Below are 15,427 nucleotides of genomic sequence, written 5' to 3'. Positions count from 1 at the left end.
AAGAGGGCGGGAAACAAGCGGTTCGGAAGTGAGATGTGGTTGGTCAGGAGGCAATGACGTTCTGTGGAAGAGCTTGACGAAAGAGCTGGCCAATGAGCGGATAGAATCCGCGCAAAGCGTTGGAGGCCTCGCTGTGATTGGACGGCACAGCTGTCAATCAAGGATTACGGCCAGGCAGCAGTGACATGGTTTACAGACTGAGCTTGGGTGTGGAGTGAGGAGAATAAAACACAAATATTTTGGTGTTACTATCAAGCAGAGGTAAATAAGCGTGCAAAACCGTTTCCTCCAACTCATATATAACCTCTACTATGATTATGGAGTCAGTTTAGTTTTTATAGGCCTGTGTATATATATATATATATATATATATGTATATATATATATATATATATGAAGAGTTTATTTGCAAAAACAGATAACTCAATTTTTTTTTTAAATTTTCAAAAAACATGTTTTTTATTATGTTATGATGTTTTTATTGTGTTAGCTGGGTTTTTTTTAGTCATCTTTTAATTTAGTCAAAATAATTTAGTCAAGAAGGCACTTCTTATGTATGCCATATATCCTTTCAAAAGTACAAATTCTCACATTACTGTATGTGGGATATTGATTGAAAGAGACTGTTTCGAAATGTTTGAATTATTGAGGATATGGCCGATCTCCCAATATTTAGCTGCACCCATCAGCCATTGTAAGGCCATGATTGACAACATGGTCCATAATAGTGGCCCTTATTTCATCTGATAAGCACCACCTATGTCCTTGGCCTCTTCTGCCTCTTCCTCTGTTTTGCCTCTGTACACTTCCATGTATCCTTACTCCTCGTCTTCCTCTCGTCTGTTGACCCTAATCATTTTCTGGATATTCATCCATCGTCAGAATTTGTCACTTTTGTGTTGTCCTCTGTCTATATATTTGCTTTCCAATTGAGGGTTCATGAGATGCACCTTTACAGTTTTTTTCGATTGTTTAAACACATTTCTTGAAATTATGCCTCTTTTTTTGCAAGACTCTAAACACGAATCCATAACTTCTAACTCAATTCCCCAAACTTCCTGTATTCAGGTCAAAATGAAGCTCTCCACTCAAAACAACTCAACCTTGCTGAAAAACCAAACTTTGCTCTCAGACATGACACACAAACAGTCAAAAACACACACACTACAACACAGTTTTACACACTGATGAGATCAATTCAAAACAATACTATAAAAACCGGTAATAAGTGTGGTACTCCCCAAATGTGTTATTCCTCAATTTAATGTACTGTAGAGTACAGTTCAATACAGCAAACAACAATAAAAAATAATTATTCTGCCCCAGTATCCTGTCTTTGGTCTGGGACAGGCCAAAGAACCTCTTCAACATCACGGGCTATACAGCGGGGGGTAAAATCCTCTCGCATGCCTGATGTCCTTGTGTCATTGTTCACAAACAAGATAGTCATGTTGTCAATATAACACTGCAATCTGTTAGTATTACCTGATGTAAACTATGGCAACAGTTTGGATGACAGTTACTGAAATGCATAAGGCTGCACTTCTTATGTATGCCATATATACATTTCAAAAGTACAAATGTACACATGACTGTATGTGGGATATTGATTGAAAAAGACTGGATATGATTCACAGTTACACTTTTACTAGTGGTCCAACCACTAAAAATAAAAGATATATATACATAAAAAAAACACACACACACATTATAACGTCATTGTGTAATAGAAAAAAAAAAAAAAGTGCACAAAGGCGAAAATAAAAATGAGAAAGGTAAAAACTACAAGGTAAAAATTACAAATCATGGCAAAATTATAAAAAGTCTAATAGAAATGTGAAAAAAAATATGCTTGAAAGTTTATGACAACTAGATCAACCATTTTGCATTTAATGACTTGTATGATGACCTAATAACTAGATGTTTTGAGGGGTAAGACAGTTGCACAGAGAACTATATAATATTATATAAATATAATAGCAACTGATAATGTAGGAAACCGCAGACAAATGTTCATAATCTGTTGCATGAATGTACCAAAACAATCGCAACTTGTTCAAAAGAATGAGAAACTGCTTTTATGATGTGAACAAGTGACTAGATGATGTGGAGGTTGAACAAGTAGTTTTGAGAATTTCATTTCTGATCTGAGAAATGCACCAAAGCAACTGAGAAAAACTGTAATATGGACTGTTGTATGAATCTGAACCTAGTGTTAAATTTATTGCATTTACTCTCACTGATGACCAAGTCAGATCAGAATAATCACTTAAATAGTGCCCTGTATGAATTTTCAGGCAACAGCTGCATTGTTTGCAGTCTTCCATGAAGAGCTTTTTATGGTGTGGAGTACTTCCCTGCAGCCCAATTTAAACACACACAGCTGTTCTGAAGAGCAGAAAATACTATAATATCACATATCACAGACAGTGTCAAATGATAGCTGGAATAACAGAACGATAGATAGATAGATAGATAGATAGATAGATAGATAGATAGATAGATAGATAGATAGATAGATAGATAGATAGATAGATAGATAGATAGATAGATAGATAGATAGATAGATAGATAGAACAGATTTGGAGAATTTTTCTGACGGCACCCATTCACTGCAGAGGATCCAATGATGAACGAGTGACGTACTGCTAAATTTCTCCAAATCTGTTTTGATGAACAAACAAACTCATCTACATCTTAGATGGCCCGAAGGGTGAGTAAATGTTCAGCAAATTTGAGATTTCAGGTAAACTGTTCCTTTAAGAAAGTTTTGAATTAGGCGTTTGAAACCAAAATCAATTCTACAGAAAAGATGAATTTTGATTCAAACCCTCCCTTGTAGTTACTGACATGAAGTCCAACTTATCGTGGTCTTATTTATGTAATCAGAACAGATTCCCAAAACAAATAGTAGAAACTACTAAATTGCTGTAGGTTTATTTAAACGTACCGCCCTGTTTGTCCACGCGAGGCCGCAGCTTTTCCTGAGAGGCGGCAGCAGCGCAGCATCCCGCACCACACTGAAGGATGCTGGCAACCATGTCTGAAAACACACACACATCCACATATGGCTGACGAGGTGGAAACAGCGATGTAGCTTTGAAGATGCCATCCTTTTTCGTCTCTCGTTTTCTCTTCTTGACATTTTTGTGCGGTTTTAAAGGGACAGCTGCCAAATCGATTCCTGAAAGGGAAGCTCTCGGTGAGTTGAGAATAAAGGGACGCATAGCGGGTTTGGGTGAGGGAGTGGTGGGCTATTTTTTGCCCAAAACATCGAGCTAACGAGCCAAATGCCTCTGCAAAAAACGTATTATTTGGATGCATCGGTCTATAAGTGAAGAATGCAAATTTTGAAACCCAGATTTTGACCAATTTTACTGTAAATGCTTCGAATGGCTTTAGAAAGGATTGCATTTGATTGAATATCGGCCTTTACAAATTAATTCCCAGTTTGGCATACTCAAGCTTTTTGGCTGCACGCAAAAGCAAACGTATAAGCTTTATAAATAGCTTTTTGTGTTTCTGTCAATTATGCAAATCTGAGATTTACTGAGGTCCACTGACAGCTCAATATAAATCTGCTTATTTGTTACTTCAACTGTCTGCTATATGATTGCATGCTATTGTTTCAGAGTGAGCTGTGAATGCTATATGAGAGCTACCTCATTTTCTTTTTTATGAGAACCATGCAGTTGTCTGTGTTCAAATCTTATACATTTGGTCTTTCAGTGCATCATATTTTTTGGTTAGAATCTTATGATTGACTTATTATTTTTGAATCTAAACATGTCAGAAGATGTTCTTGCCATGCATCTGGTCATGAACTTGTTTTATGTCTCTCAGAGGTGCAGGTGAGGGTCCAGGTGTTTGATAGTGGTGATCTTTCACCCCTGGCCAATGCTGCTATTGCTGTCCATGGTAACCAGACTCTGCTGGCACAAAGCAAAGCAGGCAGTGATGGCGTGCAGGTCGTTAGCTTCATGTACCGCACAGGAACATGGGTAATCATTACAGCATCTCAGAGAGATTACCTCACCAGCTCAGTGCCATGGCACGCCAGCCGTTTACCCTGTGAGTAAACACTATATGAACTGTGTAAATGGTGCATTATACATAAGTTGCATCTTGTTCAGAATCAGACATTTTTCTTCATTTTATGTCATAACGTTTCTTTGTTTTCAATTTTTCAAAATCCTAAAACTTTTAGTGGTTATTAACTGTTAGAAGTAACATTTAATAAAACATTTTATTGTAATGTTTTAATGATTTTTATTGTAAAATCCGTTACCTAATTTGGTGTTTCCTGTCAAAAATTGCTCATTGTTCTATTTTATCACCAAATCTTGGATTCAATCTTTTTGTCAACTTGATTTCTTTCAATTAGCACAGGTTTTGTTTTTCTTGTAGGCTTCATTGATCTGAGCTTATGCATCTCAGTTTTTGAGTGAAAAAAGCATAATTTGTGGACAATTTTGGCAATGTTCACTCAAAAACGGAGGTGTATAAGATCATTAAGACCTATGATCAATCAGTTCCAAAAAGAAATGCGAAGCCTGTGCTAATTAAAAAAAGCGCTGATAAAAAGACTGAATCCAACCAATGATAATAATATAGCTTAACAAGAAATGTAGAAGCATTTATTTGTAGGCCAGTAATTTTTGACCAGAAACACCAACTGTAACAATGTGTGTTTGTGTGTGTGTGTGTGTGTGGGGGGGTTATTATACACTGTGTGAGCAAAGACAGTAAGTTAACATTAACATTAAAAAAAAGATGCACTTTCTCAGACTTTTTATACTGCATTGCCTATCATTTCTGATATAAGTGAAGTTTATAATAACATACTTTAACATGCTGTTCACTGTGATATAACAGACATTTATGCATGTTTTAATTTTTTAACACATCTCTATTTCTCTCTGTTAGTATATGCCTCTGTCAGTCTTTACCTGATGGCCCAGAAGCCTGGCACACTGATCTTATATGATGATGTCATCCAGGTGTTTCATGGATCCCCAAGTAAGACCTTTAAAATAGCTTTATATACATTCTCACACACACTCACACACAAACACGATTATAACAACATTAAGAAATGATTAGATTATTATTGTGTATTGTGGGTGTCAAAAAAAGTGACAAAGTTGCATATGCATGTCCATATCAGTATTTTTATTCTTTCTCACCCTTTGAATCTTTCAGCTTATGTCAACCTGGCACTTCAGTTTTTTGCAGCTGTCACCATAGCAACAGCAGAAATATTCTATTTCCATTACAGAATCCTTTGGCATCTGAATCTGCTATCTAATTGCTCTAATTCCACTGTAATGATAGGGTGTTTATTGCGGCGTAAAGGCATCTATTGTAAGGTTATCAGTGACGCACCTCAGAGAGGCTTACATTTCAGAAAATAATGGAACAAAGTAAGTGAATTGCCTAAGTAGCAACCCAGTTACATAGCGCAATCATTACATTGCATTTAGTCATTTAGCAGACACTTTTATTCAAAGCAAAGATGTCCCACACACACACACACACATTGGAAACTGGCAAAAAGACATTTCTATTCCAGAATACACTACTTTATTCGGTTAAAATATCAAAATAATTTTGGTATCCACAAAATGTTGCATATCCATATAAAACATGACGAAAGTAAAAAATACTTTTGAAACGATTATGTGAACATTTTGATCTGGACTGTTTTGGTGATCAATGCACGAGTCTTCAAAGGTTCCAAATAATGAGAAATGCAAGACAAAATATCCACCACAAACACATTTATGCATATTTTATTAACTGAATTTAATTATATAGCATATTAGTTAATATCTATAAAAAATATACTATAGTAATGTTTCTTGCCAGTCTTCTTAATTTCACTGTTTTAACCTTCAGGTGGGCGGAGCCAGCCATGGCTGCAGGTTCCAAGGCGGAGCCTACAGTTTAACTCCTCCTACTCAGAACTGACTGCAGTTTTAACAACAGCCAGAGAGCAAAATGAAATTAACTCATTCCCTTACCCACTCGCTCTGGAACCAAATAACACAGGTACAAAAAACACTAGTTATTCTATGTAAATATTTTTAAATATTTGAACCATAATAAATGCTCCATACAAAAACCAATACGTGTATTGAAAACGGTGTAACTGTTTTAAGGAGGAGAAAATGGCTGGACGGACCTGACAACAATAGCAGCAGTCAGTGCACAACTGTTTGACCGCGAGGGTCGAGCGGTTGAGGTCAGCGAACACGTTCACATCTCTGTGCCACTGCCTTCTGATACCCACATACGATCTGCCACCAGCATACCCGTATGGATGTACGACACCAAGACAGGTACACACAACCATGCTTTAGGCACCTGAAAGATGTGCTTGTATTTAGCAAAAAGTAGTGTGTTTAACTGTGTAAAGTATTGTCCCATCTGTGATAATGGAAGTGCCAAGAACAGCCTGGTTAAGGCCAGTCAATGCTAGCTCCTCTTTTTGGAAATAATGCCATGCATTTGTTCTCTAGGACTATGGGTACGAAATGGAACAGGATTTATCACTCGAGAGGGATCGCAACTCACGTGGGACTTCACTGCCTCCCAGCTTGGCTACTGGATTGCAGCTTTCCGTTCTTCAGCAGGTAACATACTCAAATGCAATTACACTGGTACATGCCACATTATACACACTTGCACCTTGACTCAAACACAAAAACATGCAGACAAATGCTGATCATGCTTTTTATTTGAACACTAGGCTCAGGTTTGTCTCATCCAGGCCTGAGGGACATCACTGCCTACCACACCTTCTTCCTCCTGTCCATCTTGGGATCTCTTGCTTTGCTTGTACTAGTTTTGCTCTGTGTCCTACTCTATTATTGCAGGTGTGTACTAGTTTGTCTGAATTATGTGTAATTAAATGCATCATCGGCTCATTGGAAAAATGTGCCTCTATTTTGAATGTGCTTTTTGATGTGAACATTTCACTTTGAAAGGTGTTCGAAATGTGCAAGAAACAACATACCATTTTGGTATAATTTCACCGCAGGCATGTTTTCCCACTGAGCTTGGCTTGATTGTAAGATATATTTCACAAGATTACAACAAAGGACTGTTTCTGACTATCTGAGACTGCTTTTCCTAAATGTCAACATCTATTTTCTAGACGAAGATGCCTGAAGCCCCGACGACAGCAGAAACAGGTTCAAGCTCCATCTGCTTTGAATGGATCCAAGCGGGACCAAGGAACCTCCATGTCCCACTTAAACCTCATCTGTGGTGGCCATGTTGAATCTGCTGCCTCCAATGGCAACGTGGACGCCAACAAATCCGAGGGATCCCCATCCCATGCCTTCAAGAGTGCTCGGGATGAGTTTACCAGGCACATTCCTGCCCACAAGCTTCGGCATTCCTCTAAAACCAAGCAGTCTAAAGGAGCCCAAAAGAATGCAGAGAGTTTCCCCATGAAGGTACATCGATCCACGGATACGAGCAATCTGGATAGCAATCTTCTACATGATGACTACGGACGCAACTACAGCCCTGACAACAAGGATCACGACTATCACCGGAGGCACGTTGTCAATGATAACCGTGGCTACACATCCGACCCGCCTACTCCACCAATTGTCGACAAGCCACCGGAGTATTCACAGGTTTTGCAGGGGCCGGATCACCTCGCTCGTCCAACGTCGCTCAACACACAACCAGGTCAAATTATATTCTGCAGCTCACTAGATCAGATGAAGGAGAACATGTACCGTTCTATGGTACCAACTCTCGTGATCCCAGCCCACTACATGAGGCTTTCATCCGAGTTTGGTGCCACAGATCAGGGTAAAGATGGGGCAAACCAAGCAGACCGTGATGGACAGAGTTCACAAGGTACCAACAATGGGATTCAAGGCCAAAACCAAACCCCTGGTTCAGGCCATGCAGAAGCCCAGCAAGGTGATTCTCCAGCAGGCTCCGACGACAGTGTTTGGCCCTCCGGTGGAACACCAGCACCGGTTCACATCCCTGTTTTGTTCAATGACTCCACCATCTCCCAGATGAACGGGGAGCTGCAAGCGCTCACGGAGAAGAAGCTTCTGGAACTGGGGGTGAAGCAACACCCTCGTGCCTGGTTCATATCGCTCGACGGACGCGCCAACGCTCACGTGCGCCACTCGTACATAGATGTAGGTGCCGATCTCAGTCACAGTGGAGCACATAGTGGAAACCACAGCGCCCAAAGCACGTTGAGTGCCCCTGCCGGGAGTAGTAAGGACCGAAACGTAGACACAAGTCTCCAAGACACCCAACATGAGCGCAAGTTCGCATCCAGTCGCAAGAACAAAGAGGAACACCACGGAAGTGGGCGCAAAGGCCATGGAGGAAGCAGCTCCAGTAGTACAAGGGGTGGGAAACACTACTCCAAACCAACCTACCATGACCCTCTGGACCTAAGTGGAGGAGTGAGCCGCATGGGAGCCAGTTCGCCATTGGAAAACCCATTGACCCCTCTTTTGGATGACGGTCCTGAGGAACCAAGGGGGTCTTCAATGCCGAGAAGGGGTCGAAGCCGGGAGAACAGCTCACGTAGTAGCAACAGCGAAACCCAGCGTGACTCCGTCACCAGCCCGGAAGATGACAACGACCTGGATGACAAGGATGAGAACAAGAAGAGTCCCTGGCAGTGCATTGAAGAGCGCCCCCTAATGGTGTTTCATCCCAAGAAGTAGAGTGAGAAATCAATCCCAGCAGCTGCCTTGAATTATTGGACTAACTTGAGATGTGTTCAAATTGATAACGACTCTGAAAGTTTTACAAACGTCACCCAATGATATTTTCACAGACCGACTATTTGTGTCGTTATAATTTGATAGATGTTTCCAAAATTATAGCTGTGCCATTGGATTTTTTTGTCTCTCTTTGACAACATACTTTGACTGATCAATTTGAATGCATCTCAGGGGTCAAAGAACATTTGGTGACATCATACCATCTTGGTGTTTTGCACACCAAGAATCACATTAAATTCAAGACTAGTTATAGGAAAAAGTATGCCACTGCAGCTGGAGGAACACAAGATACAAAACAACAGGGCGAGTGCATTAAAATAAAGCACAACACAACATGCTGGTCTAAAACAGGAAGACTTTATCTTACAGTCCCTCAATTTCCAAACCAATCAGACTCATACAAACAATTGCATCCATAAGTACCCGAGTACCTTTTCACTCTAAATGGCTTGGTGATAGACTTTTTCAATGGATGGCTTTCGCTAAAGCTCGAGTCTTCAATATGTTGGATCAAGAACTTGATGTTTTCCAAAACTTCATGTAAAACTTTTAGAGACCCATTTTCTTATGTTCTGATGCAGTATATTCCTTGGTATCTCTTCCCAACTTGCCGTTCTTCTACCTTCGATACTCATTATTTTGATGTCAATTCCTCATTTAATCTTTCATACTATGTTATGTTTTGTGCATTGCTAATCTGACATTTACAGTTCAGGTTTCAAACATTCCAGATTTTTTACTCTTAGTCCTTAAGTAGATTGATTAAAATAACAAGGCTTAAAGTTCACATTTATGTGTGATGTGATGTGATGTTATAGCAATTTCTGAGTCATTACACAATGCATTTTGGATTTATTGTATTATATGTTATGCCATACCACATTTTCCACTCCAATGCTGTTCTTGAATCTAGTCTTTGAGGATGTGATAGGCCTACACTTAGCACTTGTTGCTTTTATGTGCAGATGATTTGCATAGGGAAAGCTGATTCCGAATCGGGACCCCAATCTCACTTACAATGAAAAAGCATTGACTGTGATACAGTAGATATGAATGTACGTTACCCTTTTCAGTCCAGCTTTTCATTTGTTTAAAAGAGAGCCATTAGCATTTTGTGTATGTGTATGATAGCCTATATGTGCATGAGATAATTAGTATAGGACAACAGATTTTTTTATGCCTACAAATTAAAATAGACACTATCAAAGCATGAAGGTGGATAATAGATGCATCTGATATCGATGCCTGATGGGAAGAAATTTGCCAGTTTACAGGCCAGTGTTTGGCCAATGTATTTCCATCCGAACTTTTCCAGCGCTGTTAATATTCACATTGTCTGCACTGCATTGACTGTGACAAAATTCTGACTCTGATCTTTTTAAAAAGCCATTCAAATATTAAAAGATAATAATTTATGGCACTTCTTAACGGTTACTTTTCTATTTACTATTCGATTTTTAAAACTATTATTTTTCCCATGTTTACCATTATTAAAGCAAGCACAAGACATGTAGTTTATAAAGCAACATTTTATGAATAATTAAGACAGGGTACCATAAGGAGCGTGAAGGCTGAGACACTCAAGAGCTATTTGACGACTATCAAAGATAATACAAAGAGACTTTAACTAAAATAGCTCTGCTCATGATGATCTGGTGCCAATCACATGTAGAGCAGTGTCAATTTTGAGCAGTGTCTCTTGTGATGATTGTCAACTTGCCACATATGACACCACTGTTGCAACATGTCTCATATGTGTGTCATTTGTTTTGCAACCCTACATAACTTCCTTATAATAACTGAAACAAATATAACTGGAACTAAGATTAAGCACTGGATTATTTTATACAAAGTTTGAGATTATGAGTGAGACTTAACATCTAGTGTAAGCTGTAGTGGGAGAATTCTTAAGAGGATTTTAGTATGTTTTATATAGGTGCTGAAACCCTTAAACTTTACATACTGACCCACAATTTCACTGATTTTAGATTTGCACACTCTTTTAAGCACTCAAACCTACTAGAACTGAAATCAAAGCCATTCTCTTCCTCTGTCTGTTTATATTTTGTTAACAGCCTGTGGGTAATTTACACAGCAAATCTCCATATGCCTTTGTCAATGTACATTTATTACGTGATGTGGTGCTCTGAAACACATTTCCTTCTGTACTGTGTAAATATTTCTCTCTCTGACTGAATATGAATATGATGATATTACGATGTTGTTTCCATTGTGCACAACGGCATTGCTTATTTGTTCTAAAATCATGTCAGATGGAATTTTTGCAATTATTTTATAATTTGTTCATATCCTAGAAAAAAAAATCACATGTGAAATAGACTGTTTCACTTCTGACGTGTCCAAAAGTCATGTGCTGTACAATAAAGAAATTCCATTTCCTGCATTTCTGTTGTTATTAAAAACAAAACTCAAAGTTTCACACAGAATATTGTGTAATTTCCCATTTTTAGTAAGTATTAATAGTTTAGAACTGTTAGGTATTTTTAAAACTTGTACTGGTTAAACATAATAAAGGCCAATGGTCATTATAAAAATCTAAAAACTGCATTGATGCAACAATGAAAAATATTATACATAAAATTATTAAAAGTAGAACAGATATTGATATAGAAATATATTACTTACCCACATTCACATGCTGTTTTACACTAAAGTCTGGCATGATCTTTGTTGATGTTTGATCCTTATATTAATTTTTCTTGGAAAAAATACATATACTTTAATAAGTATACAAGTTTACACTTCAATTAAAACCAAATTTAAGGGACAATAATTAGATTTACTATCATACACCAGGTCTGAAAATAACTCAAAAAGGTACAAAAGTTGTCACTGGGGCTGTACCTTTTCAAAAGGTATACTTTTGTACCTTTTTTTTACCTCTAAAGGGTGCATATTGTTACCTTAAAGGTACATTGTACTTTGCTCTATAGTTTCTAGCTCTAGCTAATTAAACACAGTCAAACTTGTTAATAATAATAGTCCTTATGCTCACTAGAAAACTAGACTCGGTGTGTTCGAACAAGATTAACTGGTAGATCTATTTTCCATCACCTTGGGTGGCGTGACCTGGAGGTAAAAAAACAACATTATTTGTTTAAAAAGAAGGATTGATTCATTGTCTACAAGCATAGAGAATGGCATAAGAAAACTAGACATTGTGTTGGATAAAATCATTAACTAAATGTCAAAATAGTACATAGTTTTTCAATATAATCTCTACTATTTCTGCTCTCGCTCTGAAATGCCTGTCCGTCATTGCATAAATGCCAAAGATGCCGTTAAACCAGTTTGTTGGTTCACGCAGGTGTTTAGCAATCATTATATTCTCCACAGGGTTGTCGTTGCACTCCAGGCCGCGTGGCGGCGCTGATTCGACGCGTTGGCTCCGTTTACAGAGAGGAGGAAGACAACATTACATTCAAGCGCACAGGTCAATGTTATGTACACAAATAATGGCATTATATTTATCTAGCATTATTAAACCCTTTAGATACTTTCTATTAACCGCCATATTTGTGTTTTGAGGTTTATATTTCAGTTCGTCTCTATGTTCTATGCTGAAACGCGTTTATAATCTCTGTTTCTAGTTTATGAAGTAGGTCATTTCTGTTGGGTAGGTGCGTTTTCTGTATATTTTTAATATTTTAAAATGTCATTACTGCTTATTAACGTCGTTAATCACATTATTATTGTGGTATGTGTGATTTTTAACCCAAGAAAAATGTGTTAACTAATTTAACTTAAGTTTTGCCACTTAATGTCCAGCTATAACAAGACAACTATCATAACCCAAGTCATTATTGTTATTAGAAATGTTGTTTGAATCTATGTTACCAATTACTCGTGTATTTACATATTTATGAGACCAAATTTTAATTGTAGTTCCAGTAGAGGCCGCTAGACCAATATTCATCAGCCATATAGTGTATAATTAGCTGTAGAGGGTAAATAACTATGATTTGTGTGTTTTAGCATGTTTCTGGTGGGGTTAACCGGAGGCATCGCCTCAGGGAAGAGCACAGTGTCTTCTCAGCTGAAAGAACTGGGCTGTCCCGTCATCGATGCAGATGTGGTGGCCCGGAGAGGTGTTTAGTGCTTGTTTGTCTTTAGTATATTGTAGCATTACTTTGCAAAGAAATTAATAGGTTTTTGTGTTTTGAAAAAAATTATTTAAAAATGCATTTTAAAAAAAGGCAGGCACCCTTTAGAAAACTCATTTGAAGCATTTAAAAAATAATTAAAATAGATTTTAAGATAATAAATTAATGAAAAATATAAGAAATTCAATTAAATTGAAATTTAAACACTTAACTTTAGTAAGTGTGTATTCTGGACTATTTTTTTTTTAGAAATATAATATATAAATAAATATAATGTGTATAGATTTTATTTAATTTAATAAAAATAATGTTTTTATCATTTAAAAAAAAAAATATATATATATATATATGTGTGTGTGTGTGAGAAGAGTTAATTTGCAAAAACAGATTGCAAACAATGCTCAGCTCAGAAATCATGTTTTTTCATTTTGCATTCCAATTAATTTCAATCAAACTGCAGTTGGGTTATTTTGACTAGGTTAAAAAAATAACTAAAAAAACGCCAGCTAACTAACACAATAAAACATGATAACATAATAAAATAAACATGATTTTTGAAAATGAAAATATATACACACACACACACACACTAAGTGATTTAAAATTTGTAAAAAAAAAAAAAAAATGTATATATATATATATTTCATATTTTATATATATTTTATAAAATAATATATTTATTACAGATTTTTAAATAAAAATTACGTAAGTGAAATACATTAAAATATTTTAAAATGATATTTAATATTTATTTAATTAGATTTATTTATTTAATATGCATTTATTTATTTAATACATGCTTTAATTGTGTGATTTTTCTTTGTGCATCAGTGGTGGAGCCCCAAAGCCCAGCGTACAGACTGATCGTGCAGCACTTTGGACGTGAAATTTTGTTAGAAAATGGCGAGATTGACCGACAGAAACTGGGGCAGATCATCTTCTCCAGCCCCGAGAAACGAAAACTTCTCAACTCCATCACACACCCAGAAATACATAAAGAAATGTTTAAACAAATACTGCTGTACTTCATTAAAGGTACACTCATACATGCATAAAATCAAATAAACTGATAAAAGTGTGCCAAAATCTCATGAACTAGTATTTGTGTTGGTTGCTCTTTAGGCTACAGGTATGTGATTTTAGATGTGCCGCTGCTTTTCGAAACACGACGTCTCACCCGTTTCCTAACCCACACTGTTGTCGTATACTGGTACGATTTTCTCTCTTTCACTTTCTTTGTTTTCATGAATTGCTGTAAGTCAGATTGGGTTGAGTATTACCTGTGTTAAGGTCGTTTTTGTTGTTTTACCATTATTTATATACCATTAGAGTATTTATACATTTTCTTGAATTGTTTTTAACTTTCTTTTCTTTTTATAATTTTTTTATTACTTGTTTAAAAATTTTATTTATTTACGATTTATTTTATTTTAGTTCTTCAGCGAAGGAAACTTTTATAAGTTTTTACTTTTTTTGTTGTAATTTTTAATGTAATATTTATTTGACTTTTTTGTCATATTTTTTTTATTTCAGCTGTATTTCAGTTAACAGTTTTAAATAATTTTAGTTAACAGTAATTTGCCTCATGTGTCTGTGTTTTGGCAGTGACCCGGCGACACAGCTGTCCCGTCTCATGCAGAGGGACGGTTTGAGTCAGGAGGAGGCCGAACAGAGGATCGGCGCTCAGATGCCGCTCAAAGAGAAGCGTGGACTCGCCAGTCATGTGATCGAGAACTCGGGCTCTCGCGAGGACATTCACAGACAGGTGCTGCGGCTGCACACCAAGCTCGAGGACTCCATGGAGTTCCTGGTCGTCAGGGCTGTTGCCGTGGCAGCCATCGCCGGGCTCGGCGGCCTGTTTTTATGTACAGTCAGACTGCTGGTCTCTTAGCAAACATACAGAACTGCTTTCACAACAACGGCAATAGGTCTTAAAGGGATAGTGCACCCAATAATCAACATTCTGTCAGAATTTACTCATATGTGTTTTTTTTCTTCTGTGGAAGACCTTTTGATAACGAACAACATTAACTCTCACTCAGTGTATGGACAGAGAACCCCCAAAATATTTATTTTGAATATTTCACAGAAGAAAGTAAAGTCATATAGGTTTCTTAGGACAGAATTTTAATTTTCAGTCTAAAAAAAACAATGAAGAATATGATTTTAACATAGGTTTCTGTTGTCTAAACCATTTTTATTTGATGTTTAACCTCACTTTGCTGGTGATGTTCTTACCTCACCACCGTCAGCCTGAGCTACATCTGTGAAAAAAGCCATATTTACAGTTCTTTGATTGCACAGGCTGCGTAACTCTATAATTAACACAATGATTGTGATATTAGTCCTAAATGTAACATACTGTATGACAACAGTGCTACTTTTTAACCTCAACGCACGTTTAATTATGAATTCACAGATACATGAAATGGACCGAATGTATTAATACAGTACCTTCTGCTGCTTTTTGTTAATATCAGATCATTTCATCTATATCTGAATAATAAAAAAAAAAGTCACAACTTG

At 37.0% G+C, this 15,427-nt stretch overlaps 2 protein-coding genes across 6 annotated transcripts; both read left to right on the top strand.

Moving 5' to 3' along the window:
* Positions 1-3,024: 3,024 nt before the first annotated feature.
* Positions 3,025-11,180, top strand: LOC306863331 (protein FAM171A2-like). The gene is made up of 8 exons (XM_079406594.1): positions 3,025-3,202; positions 3,844-4,071; positions 4,927-5,019; positions 5,899-6,051; positions 6,162-6,341; positions 6,522-6,635; positions 6,752-6,878; positions 7,160-11,180. The coding sequence occupies exons 1-8, from the start codon at positions 3,106-3,108 to the stop codon at positions 8,715-8,717; spliced, it is 2,550 nt and encodes an 849-aa protein (XP_079262720.1). The 5' UTR covers positions 3,025-3,105; the 3' UTR covers positions 8,718-11,180.
* A 989-nt stretch (positions 11,181-12,169) lies between these two features.
* Positions 12,170-15,427, top strand: LOC306863348 (dephospho-CoA kinase domain-containing protein). Of its 5 annotated transcripts, none has more exons than XM_079406622.1 (6): positions 12,170-12,231; positions 12,389-12,414; positions 12,774-12,886; positions 13,733-13,936; positions 14,024-14,111; positions 14,507-15,427. In XM_079406622.1, the coding sequence occupies exons 3-6, from the start codon at positions 12,775-12,777 to the stop codon at positions 14,790-14,792; spliced, it is 690 nt and encodes a 229-aa protein (XP_079262748.1). In that variant the 5' UTR covers positions 12,170-12,231; positions 12,389-12,414; position 12,774; the 3' UTR covers positions 14,793-15,427. The 5 variants fall into 5 exon arrangements, with proteins under 5 accessions (XP_079262748.1, XP_079262747.1, XP_079262749.1 ...); XM_079406625.1 differs by having other exon boundaries at positions 12,207-12,231; positions 12,389-12,418; XM_079406621.1 differs by having other exon boundaries at positions 12,178-12,414.

Source organism: Barbus barbus (assembly GCF_936440315.1).
Source record: "Barbus barbus genome assembly, chromosome: 44".
Taxonomy (NCBI): domain Eukaryota; kingdom Metazoa; phylum Chordata; class Actinopteri; order Cypriniformes; family Cyprinidae; genus Barbus; species Barbus barbus.
The sequence above is the reverse complement of the archived record's forward strand: the minus strand, read 5'-3'. Positions and strand labels throughout refer to the sequence as shown.